Below are 23,976 nucleotides of genomic sequence, written 5' to 3'. Positions count from 1 at the left end.
AGAAGATAAATCCCATGAGAGAAATGTTGTGGAGATTATTTATTTTATGAAGCCAGAAAATAATCAGGACAAAGCTTCAAATGCTGTCTCTTCACTTGTAATGTTACACTAGTGTTCACTATTTTGGGTTAGGATAACATTCTTAGCAGAATTTTAAGAACTGTCCCTTCCACCGCCACATGAAGTTCACGACCCTGTAGTGTAATTGTCACCTGTAGCTGTTTTTTTCTTTAATTCCTAGGTTCCTAAATAGCTTCCAAACTGTTTTTCTTGACCAAGGGTCGCTAAAATACTATGGATTTAAACAAAGACATATCTTGGACCACAGACTCTAATCTACCAGACAAAGAGCATCATCTAAGTGACAGTTTCTACATTCATTTTAGACACCATATGCACATACTTGCGTTTTGTCACACCACTTTGGTTGCAACCATTATGTTTTAGAGCAGGGGTGTTGGTGGTTTTGTATGATTTAAAAACTTAAAATCACGCGCAGTAATGTTACATCTAATGCCTAACTTATGTGTATTTCGTAAGCAGTGAAATTAAATTTTACCAACACAGCAAATAAACCTCGGTGATTCATTTCTTTCATTTTCTGAACTAACAGTGTCCCCTGCTCTGTGGTTCCGTCTTTTACCGGAAGAGTCCGTGTTTACTGGGCAGCTTTCGCTCCACGTTAGCATCGTTGATTAGTCCAGAAGTGGACGGCAATATATCTTACGTGTTTATATCTAGCAGGTTGATCAAATTGAAAAAGCACGGGATTAACCTCGCCGCCATTGGCGTGATTGTATGAAGGCGGAAGGGCAACTGACACGCACAGCAATGACGAGCTGGCTAACGTAGCGCTGAGGTTAGCTAGCTAACAACACAACGTTAGCTAAGTTGTCACATAGCAAGCGGTGCATCCACTACAGTGAGACAGGTAAAGTGTGTCCTCTGCGCTTATGGCTGCCTGCTTACCACATCGCATTGCCACACATCACGTTTGACTCGCGTCCCTCTGCCCCCATCCCCACTAGCAGGAATAAGCGCGGACCATGGGTGCCGAGAGCAGCGCGGTGCGGAGCTGTACGCTGGAGGAGCCGCTGCTGACCCTGCCATCCGGACTCACCATGCACTCGGCGATGCTCCAGGATGGAAAGCCGGCATCCGTGTTTGTTCACAAGCGGGGCAATGAAGACAAAGTCAACAAAGCTGCTCAGGTAAGTCATACTAAAGCCTTTAGCTCAGGAGTACTTGTTTAGTGTTTTGTACTTAGTGATGTAGTTCTCAGAGGCAAATGTTGGATAATTGGACTGCAGCATAATCTGTGCAGTCTTCCTGCTCGCCCACGAGACCTACCACCAAATTCGCAAGCATCATCATGACATCATAATACCAAAGGAAATCTTCATGCTCTCCATTGACAGCATTGTGTACTAAATTGCTAATTGGTTGTTTTGGCACTCAGGCTGCATAATCAGACTTTTCCTTCAGCTGCATGACATTCACTGTAAGGAACGTGTATGTAGGAAATAAAGAAGTACTTCTCGTTTTCCTGCAGCACCTGAAGACTCTGAGGCACCCATGTCTGCTGCGCTTCCTGTCCTGCTCGGTGCAGGACGGCGGCATCCACCTGGTGACGGAGCGCGTGCAGCCCCTGGAGCTGCTGCTGGACAGCCTCTCCCCGGAGGAGATCTGCGCGGGAATCTACGACATCCTGCAGGCGCTCGTGTTTCTGCACGAGAGGGTGAGCAAAAAGAACAGCCGAGTTGAAAGTAGCCTCTGAGAAATTGTCCTAATGGATGAGAGACTAAATTTACAAGATGCTTCCTTACTCCTCCAAGCTTGTTTAATGGCCAACTTTAACATCAGGCCGAAGGACAACAATTGAAAATTAGCCTTTTGGCTTAACACTGGCTCATTTAAAGTGACGATCAATCAATGATCATTGTCCCTGAGAATACATTTAAATGAGGCATCATTATGTAAAGTAACTACTGAGGTGCTGTTGGCGTTTCATGTTTCACAGTGGTGGGCATGGATAAGTTCCTAAATTGTATTCCTTATCCACCAGGGCAAATCCAGCCACAACAACGTCTGCATTTCATCTGTATTTGTCAGTGATGATGGTCATTGGAAACTGGGAGGGATGGATACTGTCTGCAAGTTCTCTGAAGCTACGCCTGAGGTACGAGATTGAATAACGGGCAGAATGTATCCAAGATGACGTCTGTGTGTAGTTTGTTCTTCCAAAAATAAAAAGAAGTCTTGACTTTGCATATCAGTTTTATGTTTTAATTTTTAATTTTCATCAACTCCTCCAGTTTCTCGCAAGCATTCAGAATGTGAGGGAAGCCAGCTGCGTTCCCCCAGAAGAGCAGGTGAGCAGATTAAAGGTTGTGTTATGAAAATGAAAGACCTCCCCCTTTATGTTCTCATGGAACATGTCATCGACAGGTCGAGGGCTTTAAAATGTTTCCGGATAAAACCGCTCACTCTCGGGACTGTTACTCTTTTGGAATGATGGTGGAGACGCTCATCTCTCTCCTGAACAGCTGTGGTGAGTGGAGTAACTAATGACCTCAACCTTAGTGTGTGTCATTTTAACAGAACACTCGGGTAGCTTCTCACACACTTCTACTTCTCTTTCCTCTGTTTCAGTGACACAGGAGCTGTCCGACAGTCTGACGAAGACCCTGCAGGCGGGCCTGCTGAACCCTGACCCCTTGTCTCGACCCCCACTCAGCTCTCTGCTGACTCATGACTTTTTCAGGTTAGTGGGCTTCTGTTTGCTTTTGCTGTTGTCAGTACTTGGTGGGAAATGATGTGTTTTCAAACACAATACACATGTTTCTTTGAATAGGAATGACTTTCTGGAAGTGAGGGATTTTCTCAAGAGCCTGACCTTGAAGATGGAAGAAGAAAAGAATGAATTCTTTAAGTGAGAATAATGTCTTCTTTAACAAATGTTTTTTTAATCAGTGCAGCAATCACGTGTTCATGCAAAACAGTTTCATATAGGTGTCATATTGTTTGTCCACACTTTGACTTTAAATTAGATATATTACACTCAGAATCGTATTGTTTTTGTGTACTTGTAAGATGTTAAAATGCTGTTTCTTATACATTCCCTCAATTAGATAATGTATCATTTAATTCTACCCTATTCTGTGTTTGTTGTGTAGGTTTCTTCTAGACCGGGTCCAGAGTCTCCCTGAAGAGCTGATAGCTTCACGCCTTGTCCCCAAACTCCTCAACTCGCTTGTGTTTGCAGAACCCATGGCAGTCAAAAGCTTCCTGCCTCATCTTCTAAGGCCAAAGAGGGGTAGAATGTCACTTTATTAAACTTTCTGTAACTAATAATAATAACTCAGTACTTTATTTATTCCCTGCCAAAAAGAAAGAAGCATTCTGTAGCTGTCCTGCTTAATAGTTGTGTGACACTGCATGAGGTTGTTGCTCATCGTCTCTCTTCTATCTTACAGATTCCAGTGGTGGTGGTAACGATGAAGAGTGCCTGCTGTCTGTGTCTCTGTACCGTAAACACGTGATTCCTCAGCTTCTCAAGCTCTTTAAGGTCAAAGAGGAACACATCCGGATCGTTTTGCTGGGTCACATGCACATCTACGCCGAGTTCTTCTCCCAAGACGAGCTCAAAATCCAGATCCTACCTCAGGTGGAGTGCTGACAAGTTACCAGACTAAAGAAATAGTTTGACTTTCTGGGAAAGGGTTAGATAATAAGAGCGTAACCAGCGTGTCACATTTGAGGATAGACATACATGTCTCTTTTATGCGATTCCTGTCTGAGTTACTTTGTTTTGTTCCTGGCTGCAGGTTTTGTTGGGAATGAGGGACACCAGTGATTCTCTGGTGGCCATGACTCTGCAGAGTCTGGCGCTGCTGGTGCCCTTGCTGGGGGCTCAGGTGGTGGTCGGTGGAGAGAGGTCCAAGGTCTTCAAACGCACCACACCCAACTTCACACGGTCCACAGACGTCACCCCCGAAAGTAAGCAACACTGACGTAATCATGACGATAACGAGAAACGATATCAATAAAGTTTTAAAGCAGACAACCGTGCAGATAGACAGTCAAGATGTAAGATGCATTCATGGCGTACCATACTATTGCTTTTTTTAATTACTTTTTATGACGAACTATACTATAACTTTTTTATGGTATACTATATTGAGACTTTTTGAATATTCTTTTATGATAAATTATACTATGGCATGTTTTATGACATGCAATACAATTACTTTTTAATGACAGAGTAGTTAATGGCATGCTATATTGTGACTTTTCTTTACGTACTATACTATGACTTTTTAAATGACTTTTTTACGACATTATTTATGACATACAACATGACTTTTTTTTAATGGCATTCTATACTATGACTTTGTCGCTCAATACTAATCTTACCTCTATTCTTTAGCTTCACCTGTCCATATAGTCGGAGGCTCCCACCCTCATGTGGCCCAACCTTCAAAAGTCTTGAATTTGTTCCCCAGACCACCAGGGACTGACGGTCTGGTCCTGGGTCACATGGGCAGCTTAGCAGGTAGTAAGGAGACTCCACGAAGTTACCTGCTGCCAATAAAATCAGGTATGACCCCTTCCCATACTAATAATTTAAATGTATTCACGGTTTCATGTTCGTTTGTCTGAATCGCAGTCTGTCTCGTTATTTATGTGTTTAGTTTTACATGTTTCAGATGTCAGCAGACCGCTGTCTCTACCTTTAAATGGCTATCGTCAGGACAGCGAGATGGAGCCGCTGTCTTACAGCCCAGAGCAGACGGACAGACGAGAAGGTCCAGTGGAAGACTGGCCGGACTGGAGCGACCCTGAAGAGAGCGAGAACAGAGCTGGCCAGTCGGTCCAGATCCACATTCAGGCCTCTGAGAGAGAAGATCCAGTCGGCAGCGGACTGCCGCTCTCGCACCCGAACATGGAAGGGGAGCCGTGGGACGACATTGAGGACACTGAAGCTGCCTCAGATCTTTCCCCCACGGCTATTTTATCAGACCCAGTTATACTCACAGCACCCAGAGGGGGCGCTACTACACCTGCTGGTCATGCACCTGAAGCACCGAGACTGGGTTCCTCCAAACCCCTCAGATTGACCCCAGCACTGCAACAATCCACACAGAGCAAGACCGCGTCCTCATTGGACCATGGCTGGGCTCAAGAAGAGGGTGACTCACACAACCCATTGAACCCCAGACCCAAACCCACTGTGCCACGAAAGAAGGGTGGCAGAGGAGGTCTGGGGGAGGAGTTCACCATTAAGGTGAAGAGAAGGGAAAAGCCGGACCCAGAGCTGGATTTGTTTGCAGACATGGTGCCGGACATCAAACTGTCCTCTCCAGCGCTGCTGCTGCGGGACGAGAGCAGTGCAAGTGAGGCTGGACTATCTACAGCCTCTTCAGAAAACACTAAATCTCTGCAGGTCGACTCCTCCATCAATACTGTAACACTCACCGCCAAGTTTGCAGTTGACAACCTGACTGAGGTGAGTGTGTGTGTGTGGGGTGGTGTTTTTCATATATATATTTAAATAAGTCATTTTGCATGAGAGAAAATGTCTCGGTGATGATTGTTCTGTTTTATTTTCTCTCAAAGACTGAAGCAGCTGGCTGGGGTGATGGAGACGACCTGAACTGGGAGGATGAGTCTGGTTCCTGGTGATGACGTTCGATCCGTCTGCTTCATCTGGAGCAACATAATTAGACCACTGAGACTCGAATCCTCAAGATGCACCAGAGAAGACATGCAGTCGTTAAGATGAACGTTGCTCCAGTTTTCATTTGATAGCGTGATGCAGTAAGAATAATGAAGGTTCCTCAACATTATTGTCTTTTTGTTAAGATAAGATTTGAAGTTCATCAGCAGATGGTGCGGGACTTGGACAAATGAAGCCATTTTTAAAGTGTTTGCCAACTGGTCCGAGCCACCAAAAGATGATCCTGATCTGAGGTGAACGTCATGTTAACATCTGATTCTCCATTTTTTTTTTATAAACGTGCCAACTTCATCACTGGCATGGAAATTAAGATATACTTTTAAGCGAGACATAACTTGCCGAAATTGCGTCGGGTTTAAATTGCAGAGGGGTTGCACTTTGAATGAATGTGAAATTACGTAATTTATTAGCTTTTGGTTGCTGGTGAAGTAAAGATTTTATTGTATAAAATATGACCTTGTTTTTTTTATGAGACATTTGTTAGATCTATTGTATAAAGTGATTGCAATTGTTTAGGGCTACTGATGGAAAGTACTGAACTTGGACTTTTATAAAACAAGTCTCCAGCCAATATGAGTCTCAATGCAGGAACTTTGTACGGCACAATTTTGATAAAAGTCAGTGAAGACTCCTGTTTGACTTTGTGCTAAATACAAACAAATGAACAACGACTTGTATTCAAACAAGTTTAATAAACAATCAATCAAAGCAGACCATGGAAAGGTTTTAAAAAAGTGAAGAGTGACTTTTCAGCAGCAGCAGCGTAGTGTCCGGACCTCACAGGCCTGTTATTCTATAAAGGAAGGAGGCGAGTACACTGCTAGGTTGTGCGTCTGGCTGTGCTGATGTGGGCTATGAGGGTCTGGAGCTCCTGTAGTCTGGGCTCCAGCCATTGTGGAGGCGGTGCTGGAATATTGGCGGCGTCTTCGGCGAGAGCCTGAAGGGCTTTCAAAGCACTCGCAGCCGTCTGGATGTAGCGGCCGTACTCGTCCTCTGCGCTGGTCTCCTGCCGAGCTCTCTTTGGGGACGGCTGAGGGAATAGTTCCAGGATTCATGTTACATTCTCACTCACACGTGATTTCATTTTACATCAGATGAGGCAGAAATCTTGCTTTGTACAAATGACATTTTGAATTGCTGAGCAGGACATAATGTAATACTTATTAGAGAAATATTTTGCTGAATAAATGTACTATTTCCAGTGCTCTTGTTATTGCTAAGGGAGGTTTGGGCCGAGCTATTAGAATTAAATACAATCACATTTTAAATAGCTTTTTAATCACTTACAATACTATGACATTTTCTATTGCATAGTATACTATGACATTTGTCAAATAATATATATATCGACATTTTTCGCCATACTATATTAAGACTATTTTACTAAATTTGTACTATATTATATAATTGTATTATATATCTATATTACATTTTTACAACGATTAAATTACTTTTTTAATGAAATACTATGACATTCATCATGACTTTTTTCTGACATACTACACTTGAGTTTATTTATGATATACGACTTTCAATTTGTATTACTTTTTTGATGACGTACTATACTACGACATACTTTACTATGACGCTTTTAACTCATTTAAGTGAGTTATTTTAAATGACATGACATTTATTAAAATGTTTATGACATGTACATTGACTTTCATAATATTGTTGGAAGTCACAGCACAGCATACAAATTGTCATCAAAAATGTAAACGTATATAAAGTCACAGTATGCCAAAAAAAGCAATAGAAAAGTCATGAGAAATTCAGTCTAGTATGTCAAAATAATCTCATAAAAATATAATATAGTACTTCATTAAAAAAATCCTAAAAATATTATGGTATGTCAAAAAGCCATAGTATTAAGTCATTAAAATAGTCTTAACGAGCATATGAATTCTTAGTTTATATCCAAAAAAAGTGTTTTTAGGTCACTGTGATCTTGACCATTGTCCACCAAAATCGAATCAGTTCATTTATGAGTCTAAGTAGAAGTTTATGCCACTGAGAATGACGTTTTGATTTAACTTCATGACACCACCAACCTCTGAATCAGCAACAGCTTCAGCAGACAGTTTGTTGGAAGCATTTTCTGTGGTAATTTCCAGCTTCTCATTGTGTTGTTCAATAACTGCCGTCTCCAGTTTGAGCCTCTGCAGCCTCGACTCCACATCTTCTTGAGCATTAACAGTCTACAACAAGACACACTTAGTTACATTCATTCATTTTATCTGAAGTCGATCTCCGTTGCGATGTGTTCTCCTTACCTTGCTGAGATAGTTCACCACCCTCGTCTTGGTATCTTCTACACTCAAGCTTTGAGAAATAACCTCTTCATGGTTTGTAATCTTGAATCACAAAAGGACACATTCACTTTATGACATTGGCATAAACCGTATTTAATATTACACCTATTGAGTTGCTGCCCTACCTCTGCAAACTGAGAAAAGGCCTCCAGGGCGTGCTGTTGAAGCAGCCACGCGCTGTCAGCCAACAGGACAGCAAACAGGCTACTCAGCCTCGGCAGAACTTCATTCTGTGGGACAAAAAAAAAAAAAAGTTGGTGTGAAAGAGAAAATATGACAATGAACTTAAAAGGTAAGATCCCCATGAAATAGTCTGGTCTGATTACCTGGCTGTCAGAAGGGACAAAGATCTTCCCCAGGGAGGAGAGGAACTCCAGAGCAGCCAGCAGCAGCTGATCTGCACACTTCTGAGACACCACATTATCCACACACAACAGAGCCTGGGACACACACACACACACACACACACAACAGATGTTTTCTCCATTCTTCATCTACTTAATGTGAACTGTGAAAGCTAACAACATACCTGACAAATGACTTGTGGTTCGATGTTTTTCACCAAAATGGCCGATATTGACAGAAGCAGCTGCAGAGTACACTGGAGCACAGGGTGGGTCTGCACCTGGAGTATGACAGGTTATAGGGACAACAGTCAGGCATTCACACTACGCCTGTCTGTGTGTGTGTGTGTGTGTGTGGGGGGGGGGGGGATCTCACCTGGTCTGGACACATTCGTAACCAGAGCTGTGTGATTATCCTCATTGCAGACAACACACACTGCTCCTCTGGAGATGATTGCACCCGAACCACCGCTAGGAGGGGGAACAGCACCATGTTCTGGAGACAGAGGGAACTGTGTAGAATCCAACACTCGTGCATGTTTACCATTTTAAATTCCCCCACCCTGCTTCCTTGCATTGTTTTCTCAGCTGGATTTAATCATTCTGGCATGAATTTGACTGATAGCAGCTGGAAAATACGACTGTAAAATAGAGCTACACTGGAACACCCTGAAGAAGAAGATTATTGAAGGTGGATGAAAGGACAGGTCACGCATGAGTCGAGACTTAATAAAATCAAGAACGATCCACTAAGTGTCATATTCTAAAACCAACGAGACTAACAAAGCTTTTCCACCTGAAAATGAATCTTTTATGGTCTAAACCATCTCAATGAAGGCTAATGATCTTCTAAATACATGGGATGTATTGTATTCGTGTCAAACCCTCTCCATGCTTGCAGAGTGATGTAGTGATGAAGGTGAGGAGAAATACACAATCGGACTTAAAAGTGCGATTTGTTGCAATAAGTGTTCTATTATGCAGTCATGAGTTAAAACCTTGTAAACCATGTAACAGCAATCTGTGCCATCGGTTCTCAGCCATGGAAACAAGCTTATCTTACTATTAATATCACTTGTGGTCATTTGTTATCTATCCACTCTCCGGAGTGCACAAGGACAGAAACAATGCCGCAGCCTTGCCCTTGATGTTTGTACTGCTCATTTCCTCTCCAGGTAATTCAATATCAGTCACTACATTTTCCTTGTCTTCAGCGGCAGAATGTACATAAACATCATTTAACCTTATCTCACAATTTGAAATAAAATCCATGCAGAGTTTACATGAGTGTGTCTTTGCACAGTTATGTCGCCTTCACTTGAGCACAAAGCAGACATTAACGCACTGTTTAATGATGGTAGGAGGAGGTGAAAACAACAGTCCGCTATCGTGACGTTAACAAAAAGCAGCGACTGGTTACTCTGAGGTTGTCCTCACCACTTTGTCCACTTGTCCTAGTTTGTACCCTCCGTTCTGCCAGTCGGTCAGAGCTCTTTGACTGAGGTCGATGATGTCGGCCTCTACGCGGTGACGTGCATCCTGCGAAAGAGCTCTGAGAAGGACATGTCGCCACACTGGAAGGTTTTCCACCTCAGATGGTGGGAAGTGCGCTACCAGCTCCATCTAGAAAAACATAATAATTCACATAAATCAATGGTGTTCATCAATCCAGTACAATGTCCTGAGATTTGTAGAATCCACTCACAGGAGCACTGAAGCTGTTCTGGTGGCCCATCGCCTTACTTTATTGATTTTTAATGTCAATAGGTTTATGAAATGTAAAAATATATCTATATCTCTATAACATGTATGGTTCCATTTAGAAAAAGGGAAACAATATAAATATCCCAATGCCTCTAAATGTTTAAGCACTTTAATTTTGGAACTTATGAAATGAAAGGTAAAAGACCCAATGAAAGTCTCTCTGTTTGTCAAGGACAACCAACTTTTGTAGCAACATATAGTTTACAAAATGATATTAAAACTATATACAATTTGTTTTGTCATACTGTGCAACTGTTAGATGTAAGTAAAATACCTGTAATACAAAGTTTACACCATTTTCATTGTTTAAGTCAACGTTTTCTCCATCTTTCATCATATTTGGCCTTTTAGTGTTAACAAGCATTGACTGAACTGTCAGATTTGAAGGTAGTAACTGTGTGTACTCTGTTTTTGAGGGAATTTGTATACAAAACTGTGAAAATTAGATTTAAGTTGACACTCTAAAGTCATTTGTGATTTCATAAAAAAATGCAATTTCAGTTCCCAGCATTTCTAACCTGGTGGTCCGGCGTCATGAGGAACACCATGCGTTTGAGCAGCAGGCCCAGGTGGGCCGACTGGTAACACTCAGTGGTGCAGGATTTCACCTGGGGGAGAAGAGGGAGAGAAGAGAAGAGGTGAGGAACAGTGTGAGTGTCAGTGTGAAGACTCAGGGGGAGTAAAACCACGAGGGCATCAAGGCAGAAGAGAGACGAACTGATGGAAAGAGACGTGAATGAAAATGAGTGAGATCCACTTTAATCTGATGACGTAGTGATGTAACAGGTTATTAAAAGGTGTCCCTGAGGTCCAACAACAACAACAACTGTCCCCTCTGTAGGGGGGCCACAGGACTCCATTCTATCTCATAACCCCACTGAGAGGAGATTAAGGGGATTTAGAGTTATTTTAGAAAGTGCTCAGGAAGAGGTCACAGACATGGAGAAACATCAAGAGCCTAGATTTCAGAAATCCTGCAATTTCAAGGTCTACTCCGAATCTTTATAATTCATGTCTGAAAATGGGTTGTAAAAGTGCAATTTGCTGTGAACTCCCTTTCTTTCTGATCCAAATAAAACAACACAAAATGGACTCTCTCAAGTGTTTTGTGTACCCGTCTCCACCCACCAGCTGAGCAACGAGGAGGACATGATGTAGACACAGTTCTGCTGTTCCATACCTGTAAGCACAGGTCAAATCAGCAGTGGGTTCAATATTGTGCAGAAAAATATGGGTAGAAACTGCTGACAACAAGACTTTGGTGAAACAGTAACAATAATAACTGAAGATACCTCAAATGTAGGGTTTGTTATAAATAATGTAGCACGACAGTGTACAGAGAAGTATGCCCCAATTAAAATATAGCCACAGAGTTTACACTTTCTTTTAATACAAATGATATATGTGAACACACACTCACCGTGCTGTAAAGCACCACACATCTGTTGCCAGTAGAGCTGTCTGAGTATCAGGCTGCAGAACCGTATCGACCAAACAACGCTCCTGGGAAACAGATAAAAGGACAGCGAACGGTCAGAGGGGAAAGGCGTGAGTAAACGGAAAAAAATGCGGGACTCTGAAAAAACAAGATATCACGAAAGTTAACAGAAAGAGAGAACGAAAGTGAAAGAATAACTTGCAATGAATGACGGGAAATCCTGCACCAAAACAAAACTCATGGCCAGAATATCAATGAATATCCTAAATAAATAAACCACCTAAAAACAGAGGCCAACTCATGCGTCATTTTTCATGCAGGTAAAAAAATTAAAATGGCCAATATCCATTTTTAAAATGAAAGAAATTCCAGACTAGTATCCCTCAAACTGTGTTATTATTTGCCAGTTTATTTTATACTTGAACAATAAATTATTAATATTTTTTTTTTTAAATGGCAATTAATTAAATAATGTTGAAATGTCCAAGAGAGACTCAGGACAAGTTGATTGAAGACACATCTTGGCAAGTGTTGTCGTCACTCTGCTGTGAGAAGGTCGACCCCAACTGCAACCGCGCCCGAAACTAAACAAACCCTGCTTGTGTCAAACATTCTTGATTATTTGCAAGACTGTTTGCCAATTCAAATTCTCTTCAGAGGTTTGAGGATAAAACACAATGGCAGGACATAAGATGCCTTAAGATTAAAAAAAAAAAAAAACTTCTGGTTTCAGATTTAGTTCACTTTTTCTTTCTCAATCACTCCTTAACTCATTCCTGGTTTCTACTACTTAATAAAATGGGCAAATGCTTGATTTGTGTGTCCCGTGGGGGGAGAAGTGGGATGATGCCTATGAAAACATACACAGTGGATCATTAATAACAAAACAGTGTTCACTTCTGCCGATGCTGCTTATGATACGATGTACGTGGTATGTGTGTCGACCTCACCAGCACGGCGAAGTACACCGGGGGAAGAGCGGCCACACTGGCACAGAGTTGCACACCAATGTGGTTGTGTAGCGTGACCGGGACCTGGGCCTGTCCCTTCATCATCACGCCTGGCAACAGCACCGGTACCCGACGCTCAGTGTAGCATCGCCTGAAACTAGTGAACAACGCCTGGTGGAGAGGAAGCCTGGAGACAGAGGGGATGGAAAAAAAAGAAGCATTTTAGGTATATTTACATAACAATAGTTTAAATACATAAATGAATAGTAAAATCAATCAAGACTGCTAAAAGATGCATACATTTTTATATACTCTTTAAAGTCCTAAATTACTAGCGACCATGGGCTCTACTACTGCTGAATAGGATATCAGTATCAAAAAGCAATGATTTTGTATTATTATAATACTTATTTGGAATACAATCTGATTACAAATCTGATTTAATCAGTTATGTTGGATGCTAAGATGATTTAATCTGAATTTACTGTAAAATAAGAAAACTGAGATTAGCACTATAGATTCAAAAAAATGAATTATCCATCAACATCAATAACCAAAAGGTTATAGTTCGTTACCAACCTGAACATCTGTTCTAAAATGAACTGCTTGTCTCTGTAGTAAAGCACCAAATGTTAAAGAAATTCAGTTGATGACAACAACATCAACACTATTCATTACCTGGGTGTTTCCTCTGAGAACTGGCTGCCAGTGTACCAAAGCTGCAGCACCTCCTCTGGTTGGGAGGCGAGCTGACCCAGGACGCTCAGCAGCAGCAGACAGTGAGGAAGCTCATGGTCAGGAGCTATCCCTGCAGACAAACAAGACAAACGGCATTCCAGGGTTGTGTGTGCCACAAGTGTCAGTCAGCAGCTAGAAACATGGTGGCCACTTCGTTTTGAGTAACAACATACAGTCAACATTTTACCAATGATGTAATTGTCAGAGAAGTCAGTCCTCAGTGGATATGACATTTCGGAAGTAAAATATTGGAGTGTGTCCTGAAGGCCCCATAAATTGGGTATGTCAATGCATGTCCTGTGTTCAACTGCATACGATACATCAGCGCAGATTCTGATCTAATTCAACATATCGTAAAAGGAAAAGTGTGAATGATGTATTCCTACTAAATACCAATGTTGATGAGTTTTGAGTGGGTGGTATGCTCACACCGGGAATGGGATGACAAAATAAAGTAACAGTGTTTACAAATATCAACATGTCACTCACATTATAAATGTGTGTTTTACTTTGGTGTGGCTTTATTGAGCAATTTGTGTATTTAAAGGGAAAGTGAACACTTCCGTTTATGTGTTGGAAAGGTGTTACATTGTGAATCTAACAGTAAATAAGTTAATACAAAACAATTACTGAAATAGGCACCATTGTCTCACAGAACTAAAGTTATTCCTCCCAGATGAAAACACACACACATTATATATATATATAAATTGTGGACGGTGGTAATAAAATAAAACTAAAACATATAACTATTTAATTACGTTTTCAAAATTGACAGTACTGTTCCAAAGCCCTTATTTGTTTCATGTCCACTATCAGAAGACCTGTTACAATTACAACAAACATGTAATACATCATTTATTTTAAAATTAGCCAAATAGTTGACATTACTAATACAAATTGTATACTTTATATCATTAGAATGAGGAATGGTTCCAGCTCATCACTGAAAAGTGCATAAAACGATGTCTCCACTGCAAAGGGAAATAGAGAAGCTTCTATCAACAGTATCTGGGAAAAGATCACGAAGACGACAAGCATTAAACTCACGCAGGTCATTCTGGAGGACAAACTCGGCGAAGGGCCTCAAAGGTAACAGCTGGAGCAAGAGGGCATCCATGGGAACCAGAGCCGCCGCATTCAGCTCCACGGACAGAGCCGAGGGCAATGCTGGAGCACACAAGCTGGGAGGGAAGTTACTGAAAGACATCAGAGTGTTTCAATTTACTCAAGAGTTGTTAACTCAAAAGGACACGTTGTTGTCTGCATCTGCTACTTAAAACCACACGTACCGGATGATCTGGAGGTAGAGCTGGTGATAGCAGTTACAATACTTTGTCAGAAAAAACTTGAATTCCTGTTCAAAGTATAAGGAACGATGGGATGCATGATCAGCTGCTTTGTATTGTGAAGTAGAGAATTTAAAATGTCACGGACATAAAGATGGCATAATGTTTTTTATAGAGTCAAGAGGAAGTCAAGCAGATGTAACTTGTTGTACCTTTATGTAATGAACCAAAGTGTTGGCAAAAAACCGACACATCTTTGCAGTTTTCTGGAACAGCTTGTATTCTGGGCTTTGTGTCGCTTCCTTTAAAAAAGAGCAAAAGAGCATTAATACAAAAAGGTGACGAAATATTAAAGGAAACAAAACTTAAAAACTCATTAAGAGTAACCTCACGAGATCGAGGCGGATGCAGTTTTTAGAGCCAGGCGCCGCAGTTGCTCTCCACCGACTGCATGACCCCAATGCATGATGGGAAACGCCTGGCTGTCGCCAGATCAAAGAGCTGATTGGCTCTTAGACTTAACAACAAACACCACATTTTGTAGAAAATCCTATAATACTTAACGCTCGATTGTTGTCTCGTTATCTCGTGTGATTGATAATAATAAAGCTTATTTATACAACACGTATCAAAGCGATTATATCTCCCAGCTGGCCTGGGAACGCCTCGGGATCCCCCAGTATGAGCTGGAAAATGTTGCGGGCGAGAGGGAAGTCTGGGTCAGCCTGCTTGGCCTGCTGCCTCCGTGACCCGACACCGGATAAGCGGAGGAAGATGGATGGATGGATATCAAAGCGAGCAGTAATGTGTTTCACAGGCAGACATAAAAGAACAAAGGAGAGCACACAACGCAGATACATGCACATTTCCACATAAACGAACGTATGAATAAATCAGAACGAGGTCTGCCACCTACAAGTAGCTACGGATCGCATCTAATAGGACGCAACTATTTCGGTGACTTTCTGTTTATTCTTTGAAGGCGGCTGAAAAATGTACAACTTGACCGCAGTGTTTTTGTTTTGCTCTCAACCACTTTACAGGCGAGGCGCAGTTCATCTCGGACAAGTCTAATAATCGTTATATCTTTTCTTTTTCTACCAATCCCAGCGTTCCTACCTGCAGACCAGCACGTTTAATCTGTTCAGCCAGCTCCACACAGTTGTTGAAGGAGACCAACAGGTTGTCACACAGGCTGTTGCTGATGTCACCGTGATGTAGATGTTCCTCCACCAATGACTGGTACTTCAGACTCTGTCTGAACAGAAGTATTCATTCAACTCTTACAACAAAGTGATTCATCCAGTGACAGTAGTGTGTCAACATGAGTGTCTGCTGTACTGACTTGATGAGGAACTTCCATGTGTTTGCATGCAGCGCTATGTCCAGGTTGGAGATAATAGAGCAGATATCCAGCAGGGTGTGAATCACTGAGGAAGATGAAAAATAACTTGCATTAATGGTGGAAAACCAACAGATGCACACACAAATACACAAACACGCACACACACACATACATATATACCTGCTACAATGTCAGAGACCTCTTCCTCTGGGGCACTGCTGTCCAGGGAAACCCTGTCCAGCAGCTCCAGCAGACCCTTCTGGAGGGAGTAAGCCTCCTTGAAGAGTCCCTGCAGCAGGTCAGCCACCAGGGACAGACGGCCGCAGTAAAGCACCTCACTCTCCTGAGGACAACACGTACAGTATGCTGAAACTCATTATTTTAATTTGTTATAGATTTCACAAATACAGAAAATGTTTTTTAGAAGATGGATTTAGATGAATGTGTGTGTTCCCTTGCATCGCCAACTGATTGTGATTTGTTTAATGCTACAGAAAGACGCTCATCCCTGTAGTTTCTAGTTGATGAGGTCATCTTGAGCTCAAATAATACATTAATAAAATATTTTCACTAATCCGTTTTTTAAAATCAAATTTTACCCATATCAAAATAAGCAAGGATAAATTGAATAATATTTTGTGTACAAAAACTAAAAACACGAAATTTAAATTCTTATATTCTTAATTCTTAAAATCTTATATATCTTTATAATTCATTCTGATGAATGGTAACGTGCTTTTTTATTAATAATAATAATGTTACAAATTCATAAATTCATATAAACCATTCAGCCATAATTAGAGAATAATTAAAGATGCATAAAAGCATGCATAGCTGATTGGGAGTGAGCTCTGCTGGAGTTAAATGTACTCATTCCAGCCTCTAATGAACCAAACAGGCCAACCTTGCAGTGCTGAAAGGTTTCCTTCAGGACTTTCAGGATACAAGTCGGTAACGAGCGGATGGCATCTAAGTCGGGGGCTTCCTCGAATGTGCCAATGTGACGAACACAAGACGACAGGGCATCAACTATCTGCATCATTGCCTTAAATAGAAAGCATCTCGTCAAACTATTGGTATGGAAAGAAGTAATGACAATATTTTTTCTGAAATAAATATCATACATGTCCTAAACTTGTATGGTGCTAATTGTACCATTTTTTTATTACACAGCCTTGCTATGTAACAAGTAATAATAATCGTACCTGCAGAATGTTTCTTAGTAAGGCACACAGTTCAGTGTTTTGACTGGACAGCCCTCCAACTTGGTCCAAGATCTCTTTGATCATGCTTTCAAACATGGTCACCGCCTGCAGACGTGTGTGACAGATAAAGACAGAAACAAATCAATACTGCAATACACCTTTAAGAGAAGGTGTAAATGCATAGTAATTGACAAGACAACTTTGCATTATTTAACACATGCTAGTATAGATATTCACATAATAAGTCCTAGTGACAATATGTATTCATCTTGTTGTTTACCTTTGGTAAGATCTTGGAGAAGCACTCATCTTCCAGCTCAGACAAACCAATGTGAGGGAGGAACATGTCTGTAATGATCTTCAGTATACCTGTAGGGATGGTATGTTTAAAAGACAGTTCATACTTAGATCACAAAATAGTGCTCAAGGCAAAAAGTAAGCAGTCTGTAAATACAAATAGAGCAGTGAATAAACTTACGTATGTGATCATCCCAACTCTCAGAGTTATTATGCAAAGAGTGCAAACAGTCAAGGAAAACAACAGGAAATTAATTAATTTTGTATAAACCTGATAGATGATGGATAAGCATGAGCAAAACACAAACTTGTGCTGCGCTTCTTCCAGAAAACACCAAGCCAAACATTTAGCAAACATTACCATCTATCATCTTGAAGATTTTGGTGTTCAATATATATTCATAACAACTTGCATATTGCCACCACCATGTGTATGATGCTATGAATCACGAGCTGAGCCTGAAGGGTGAAACAGAGTTAGATGACACGTTTGAGAGGATATGGTGAGTTTTGGCAGGACAGACTTGAGCTTCTGGCGGCAGGTTTCCTGACTCCACTGCACCACCTCGTCCAGCAGAGATGTGTTGGTCTGGGACATGATGACAGCAGTCACCGGGGGGGGGGGGGGGGGGGGTCAGGACACAACGTTTCAGGACAATGTCACCGACTGAGTCACTCAAAGTGACTCAATCTACTACCATAGCTTTCATCAGTAAGAATTAACTTCCTGTTTGAACGAGAGAGAGAGAGACGAGATTGACGTTAGCTTGCTACGATATGTTTTGCTAACGGTAACGTTTAAAGTTAGCATGGTAGTTAATGATAGTTTCGATAACACGTAGGGATTCTTACCATAAATGTTTGACTGTATCTTCTGTTCAGGAGCACACAGTCACACCTACGCGTTTGTTTCTCTTAGCGTCACCATTTTATTTATTAAAACGTGGAACACTTATAAAGAAGATAAGTGACTGTGGACCTTACAGTCTTTGCATTGCTTTGGACAAGACATACCGCGCGCCGTTGTTTGAATCGGATATGACGTGGTGCGCAACGGCTGCTCATCTGCCCTCACTCTGATTGGTTGAAATGTTAAAGTCCAAAGGTTTCAACCAATTGAAGAACGCAATGAATGCAAATCGTTGAAAATAACAACCATCATCATGAATCTGTGTAAAATAAAATAATCCTTTCTTATTATGAGGAAATTTACAGTATTACAGCAGCATACATTGTAGTGCAAACAAGAGACATAGTAAATAAAAAAAACAAGTATTACAAATAAGTAAATAAGTAATAAAACAGTAAATAATATTAACTAAGTAAAAAATAACTAAAATATTATATATACAGACAGAATACTTTTTGTATTGCAAAAATGATAAACACATGTAAATACATTCTGCCTGCGTTGCCAAATAATATTGTACATCAGTCAAAAATATATATCGATAAGATATTCTTAAATATTTTTCAGATGTGTATCATTTTACATTTATGTAAATTGTCTCTCATGTAATGAAGGTTAAATTCAATAATCCTTACCCAATCAAGGGCACTTTTGTTGAAATATGATGATGGTTTCAATTAAAAATATGTTTTTGTAAATAAAGACTTTAAAAATGAAGTTGAGAGGCAGGTAAGTGTCTGTAAAGCATCTGTAAGGGCCTTGTCTCTGTCCCTTTTACAAGCAGTTTTAATCCTCTCGAAGTTAGTTAAAACACATTTTTGTTTCTGAATTTTCCCTCCATGCTTATCTATTTTGACCTGATGACAAACTCTGTCAGTGACAAAACGAAGCACATAACGGATACATATTGGAAATGTCAATTTCCACAGATTGTGACTTGATGTTACTGGCAATATGCAGTACACTCTATATGTGTACATTTCTAATTAATAAGTAAACACATTCAGGTTGAGCTGAAAATGACTGAGATGTTTAGGAATTTTTAGATTGTATTTAAATCAGTTAAGGGAAGGATGATATTTATCCTTTAGGAGTCTGGAATTTCTCTTGGCGCTGACCTGATTGACTCTATAAAATCAGTGTCTGGTGAGCTATTGTTTTACTGATACGATCTTGAGCATTGAAGTAAACCATCACGCTTTTGCTGCACCTTTGTTTCCCGACAGAGGTGTTAGCGCCTGTGGCTGCAGGAAAGGGCTCACTTATTGTTTAGGAAACAGGACTACACATTGATTGTTATCTCTTTCAAATACAGTTTATTGTGAAACTGCTTGCTATGTAGTCTACTTGGAAGGAAGTTTCGACCCAATTTATTAATTTATGACTCACTTAAGTCCCAACATAACCAGTATTATTAACATTCCTGTAGAATACAGTAATTTGGCTATTGTAGGATGATGGAAAGCATGTTTCCAAATTTGTTATTGCTCCCCCATGAAAATTATTTTCCATTGTCCACAAAGAGGTCGAAATGAAGCATCTACAGCGTGTGTCTCAGCATTTCCATTTTCCATTGTGTACAGTGTATACATTATATAAGTACTTCAAAATAAATACTCAACATATACATAAACAGGATAACTTTCAACAAATTAAAGGAAAAGTTATTCTGTGGGTTGTATTCTGTGAGATTGTATAGATTAAAATGAAGGCCTCCAACTAGATTACATAATTTGCCTTTTGAACCATTACATGGCTAAACAGACAGATTACTGTTGGGTCATAGACAAGTCTAATGTTTCATGAGAAATCTCATTAATCCCAACAGTTTCCAAGAAGTGGGTTGAGTCTTACACAGTAAAATACTTCTCCCTCCAGTGCTGACCTCCCTGTTTGTAGATAATAGAAAGGTTATCAGTTTATAGGAAACTTGCTCCAGATTTGTGATGGAAAACGGAAGGAAGATGCCTTTATTTCCTATTTTTTTTTTGAGGTCACAGTCACAATGCCGTCAGTATCGGTGTCTATGTTAAGTCTGCTGATGAGGGTCAAGGTGAATGGAGCTCTCTTCAGTGTGTCGGCAGTAGCTAATAATATAGTCAGCACAGTTACACACCACTCTTCCTCTTAGTGTTTTCTTTATAGCTCACCAGACAGCTGGTGAGTCACAAGCAAAAAAGAAAAGAAGAAAGTAATGGCAAGAATGTGCCTAACTGCTGGAGTACAAAGTGCACCTAGAAAGACCCAGCCATATGGGAAAAACCCACAGGAAAAAGGATGTAGACCTTTGTAATATGGATAGTTGAATCTCGTGGGAATAAAGGTAATATTTTGTGGCTAATACGTATAACAAGGATTTGAAACAGCAGCAAATTAGTCTCCTATTTAGAGGCACCTGAACAGCCCAGGTATCATCACTTGCTGTCATCACAGATTAGAACTTTGGCTTTATACCTTTCGTCCTTAGAATGGATCACAGATGCTAGAGTGTCAAACATTTTAGGAATAGTAAATGTAATCTCTTTTTTTTTTGCCGTTAAATTTGCATTTCACAGACAGATGCTCAATCAGTCCACCACAGACTAAAATACTTTAGCAACTATTAGATGCTATATTTTGTTCGACATTCACTATCCACAGAGGATTATCCTTTCATGATCTCCTGACTTTTCCTTCTGATGCCAACAGCAGGTCAAGGTTTTCACGTATCCTGTAAAATACCTCTACATCCACATCCCAAATGAACAATTACTTTGGTAATCCCATGATTTTCCTCTAGCAACACCGCGAGGTTCTTTTTGTGGTTTTCACTTAAAAGTCTCAACAACAGTTGGGATGAAATGTAATTCAGGAATTTTGTAATCTTTAACTTTTTTTTAACTCGTACCATCATCAGGTCAACATTTAAATGTGTACATACATTGGTTTATGATCAAATGCCTGTAAAACTAATGTCATCACATCGGCCTCAGCTGTACTTTGTGTTTAATCCTAATTAGTAAATGTTAGCATGCTGACTTGCTAAACTCAAAGGGTGAACATGGTAATCATTCTACCTGCTGTGGCTGTAGACTCTTAAACTGTATCACAAATCCATACTACGTACTGTCAGAACATATTGTTTTAGCAGTTGGTCTACGAATATCAACCTACTTAACAAATTAATACAAGCAGGACATTATACAATATGTGTAACATTGGTTGTCAATCAAACTGTGATTAGGAATGTCAATGCAAAATAAAATTCACAAATAATCATCGAGATGTTTATTTTCTAAGACTACACTTGTTTTTTGTTTCAAAGATGTTTTTCGGGCCGTTTTCACCACCACCCACAATTCATTTGAAATATTTCCAACTTTGAGTAGCACCTCAATTTCCTTTGTGCATTGCATTGTGTGAGTGCATGAATGGCACACTCAAAAATTGACAGTTTTAGCGTGCATGTCTGCTTCGACTATACTGTATTTTGTCATTTTTCTAGTGTGTATCACACAATTTACTAAAAACCTGCTTAGAATTGCTATGGGTGTGAGACGTTATGTTAGTTAGTCTTGTTTTTCCTTAGACTGTGCAGACCACAGATGGAAAACATTAGATCTTTTTTTCCACACAGGTAGTTATGACTAATTCCCCCCAAAATGTTTATTAAATATAACTGGAGGGAATTAGGCTGCTCAATGTGAGCTGGAAGGTAAGAGAAAATAGGAACAGGCCTTTTTTTAAATTGATATGACTCAGCTCAGCCAATTTATCCTGTTGTTTTTGTTGTTCTTGTCTCAGATTGTCAGATCTTATATTATTGTATAAATGTCTGTAAAGTGCTGTGGAATTCACTTTTTATCATTACAAACACATGAAAGCTTGTAACTATGACAGTAAGTGAAAGCCCCTCTTATCCGTCTTTTTTAAACAATAAACTTTCCCTCAGAGCAACAGGATATGTTAGTGATTCCAACTGGCTCACCCCTTCCTGTATGGACTTTACGCTTGGCAAGCGGCTTTCAATTCTGATGAAGTCAATCAGACACCAAGCAAAAGTAAAGATGAATCATTCTATTTATAAGGCAAATGAGGTTTGCAGAGTTTATACCAAATCCTTCATATTTTGGGTGCACAAAAATGAAAAAAACACTTTATTTTGTGCTTTCACAGAATCAGAAGCAAACAGATAATGCATAATGGTGCACTTCAACTAAATAATGGTTGCAGATAAAGGTTGTTTTGGAACTAATAAAGGCAGATATTTCAAATGAGATGTAGGTTCATTTTTTGTCATCAGACCAGGTGATCTCATAGTCGCTGAAGGCACTCTTCAACTTCTCTGCAGACACAGAATGGTCTGCTTTACCAAACGCCTGAAAATGAATGAGAAAGCATTTACATTATCACATTAAAAGTTTACTGAGCATTTATTGTATGGTATTAATGGTATTTAATTCAGCTTTTAATGCATTTCCAATCAAAGGAACTTACAGTCGATTCTCCAAACACCCTCAGTTTTTTCTCTTGGGTGTTGTGCTCTATCTTCCCTCCTCCGAGGCATTTGCACTCCATCCCCAAGGCCTCCATAGCTGGATTGACCTTGTCAAATATGTGATCTGTAAATAATTCAAATAATTCCATCAATCAAAACATACAAACTGGTTAAGTTACAGGACAGTCAAAAAAGCAAGACTTTAAAGCATGTTCTGTCATTAATCTCCCAGTTTATCTTTCAAAGCTTCTGCCTCCAATATCTGCAACACATGAGGTTGGGAAGCGTTGCATCTGTCTGATCTGTGCAGTTTTTATGCACATTGCACGTTTACCCAAAGGAACATCAGGTCGCAGCCCATTTTAATCTGCGCAGCAACATTTCAGGTCTCGGTTTGCATGTTGTCACGAGCAACACTGACCCACTTGACGCGCTCCTGTGCAGCAAGCTATACAGTTATGAACTTACTGTGATACTCTGCACTTTTTGTGCCCCGGACTATGTCTTTGTGCACATCGCCATCTTTCACTTTCACTCTCAGCAGAATGTACTTAAAGGTTCCCTCTGGATCAATCTCAACAACGGGGATTTTCGCCAGAGCGTCTGCCATTGTGACTGTGGCTTTAGTGAAAGCACCGGAGACTCTCAGACCCGTTCAGAGGTCTACAGACGACAGATAAACATGGTGCGTTCTCACTAATGCCTTAATTTGGGACGTCTATTTCCTGTCTTAAAGGGACAGATCAGTTTTGCAACCTTGTCGCCATTACTGTTAACGATAATGCGCGCTGGTGACCCCATGTGGCAACAAGATGGAACTGTTAGAATTGTACAGCCCTCGAAAACCAGAAATAATGTAGTCAATATACTATAGATTGGTGCACTGCAACTTACATTTACCAACCGAGTTAATAGCAAAGGGAAGAGATCAACAATATGTCTCATGTTGGCAAGCCTATTGTTCACCCTTTTCTTTTATCTTTCTGTCTGATTTGTTATTTCCTGTAGCCAGAGAAGATTTTCCGCTGGTGTCTAATAGGAAGGTCAGAGTCAAAGCTGGTAGCGATGTAGTTTCTGCCACAGGTAGTTGAACCTCTGGTTGCCAGATGGTCCCTTACACCAGTAATCCATCGTGCGGCCTTCAAACACAAACCTCTCCTTTCAGGC

General features: G+C 40.4%; 3 protein-coding genes across 3 annotated transcripts; 1 reads left to right on the top strand and 2 right to left on the bottom strand.

Moving 5' to 3' along the window:
- The first annotated feature begins 674 nt into the window (after positions 1-674).
- On the top strand, positions 675-6,529 carry scyl3 (SCY1-like, kinase-like 3). Its single transcript, XM_079157713.1, has 14 exons — positions 675-931; positions 1,032-1,211; positions 1,553-1,738; positions 2,066-2,179; positions 2,316-2,372; positions 2,449-2,551; positions 2,653-2,764; positions 2,855-2,932; positions 3,177-3,316; positions 3,477-3,667; positions 3,828-3,999; positions 4,430-4,600; positions 4,710-5,509; positions 5,620-6,529. The coding sequence occupies exons 2-14, from the start codon at positions 1,047-1,049 to the stop codon at positions 5,683-5,685; spliced, it is 2,355 nt and encodes a 784-aa protein (XP_079013839.1). The 5' UTR covers positions 675-931; positions 1,032-1,046; the 3' UTR covers positions 5,686-6,529.
- Positions 5,965-18,020, bottom strand: firrm (fignl1 interacting regulator of recombination and mitosis; the record flags this gene model as incomplete). Its single annotated transcript, XM_079157712.1, has 24 exons — positions 5,965-6,770; positions 7,792-7,938; positions 8,014-8,094; positions 8,178-8,282; positions 8,379-8,492; positions 8,582-8,677; positions 8,773-8,892; positions 9,834-10,019; positions 10,679-10,768; positions 11,289-11,340; positions 11,581-11,663; positions 12,549-12,735; positions 13,227-13,356; positions 14,337-14,485; positions 14,579-14,643; positions 14,788-14,877; positions 15,695-15,829; positions 15,917-16,005; positions 16,101-16,263; positions 16,825-16,965; positions 17,126-17,230; positions 17,406-17,494; positions 17,604-17,643; positions 17,925-18,020. The coding sequence occupies 24 exons, from the start codon at positions 18,018-18,020 to the stop codon at positions 6,561-6,563; spliced, it is 2,763 nt and encodes a 920-aa protein (XP_079013838.1). The 3' UTR covers positions 5,965-6,560.
- A 3,564-nt stretch (positions 18,021-21,584) lies between these two features.
- On the bottom strand, positions 21,585-23,494 carry LOC306694477 (14 kDa phosphohistidine phosphatase). Its single transcript, XM_079157357.1, has 3 exons — positions 23,278-23,494; positions 22,809-22,933; positions 21,585-22,690 (listed from the first exon to the last, which is right to left on the bottom strand). Exons 1-3 carry the CDS (start codon positions 23,417-23,419, stop codon positions 22,598-22,600), a joined length of 360 nt encoding a protein of 119 aa, XP_079013483.1. The 5' UTR covers positions 23,420-23,494; the 3' UTR covers positions 21,585-22,597.
- Positions 23,495-23,976: the final 482 nt, after the last annotated feature.

The sequence above is a fragment of the Pholis gunnellus genome (genome assembly GCF_910591455.1).
Source record: "Pholis gunnellus genome assembly, chromosome: 4".
Lineage (NCBI taxonomy): Eukaryota > Metazoa > Chordata > Actinopteri > Perciformes > Pholidae > Pholis > Pholis gunnellus.
Note: the sequence above shows the minus strand (reverse complement) of the source record. Positions and strands in the feature narration are given on the sequence as shown.

Coding starts and splice junctions, on each gene's coding strand:
- scyl3 (XM_079157713.1), top strand. CDS start 1,047: ATGGGTGCCGAGAGCAGCGCGGTGCGGAGCTGTACGCTGGAGGAGCCG. Junction 2,180..2,315: donor TCTCTGAAGCTACGCCTGAG/GTACGAGATTGA, acceptor CAACTCCTCCAG/TTTCTCGCAAGCATTCAGAA. Junction 4,601..4,709: donor CCTGCTGCCAATAAAATCAG/GTATGACCCCTT, acceptor TACATGTTTCAG/ATGTCAGCAGACCGCTGTCT.
- LOC306694477 (XM_079157357.1), bottom strand. CDS start 23,419: ATGGCAGACGCTCTGGCGAAAATCCCCGTTGTTGAGATTGATCCAGAG. Junction 22,934..23,277: donor AAAAAGTGCAGAGTATCACA/GTAAGTTCATAA, acceptor AATTATTTACAG/ATCACATATTTGACAAGGTC. Junction 22,691..22,808: donor GGGTGTTTGGAGAATCGACT/GTAAGTTCCTTT, acceptor ATTCATTTTCAG/GCGTTTGGTAAAGCAGACCA.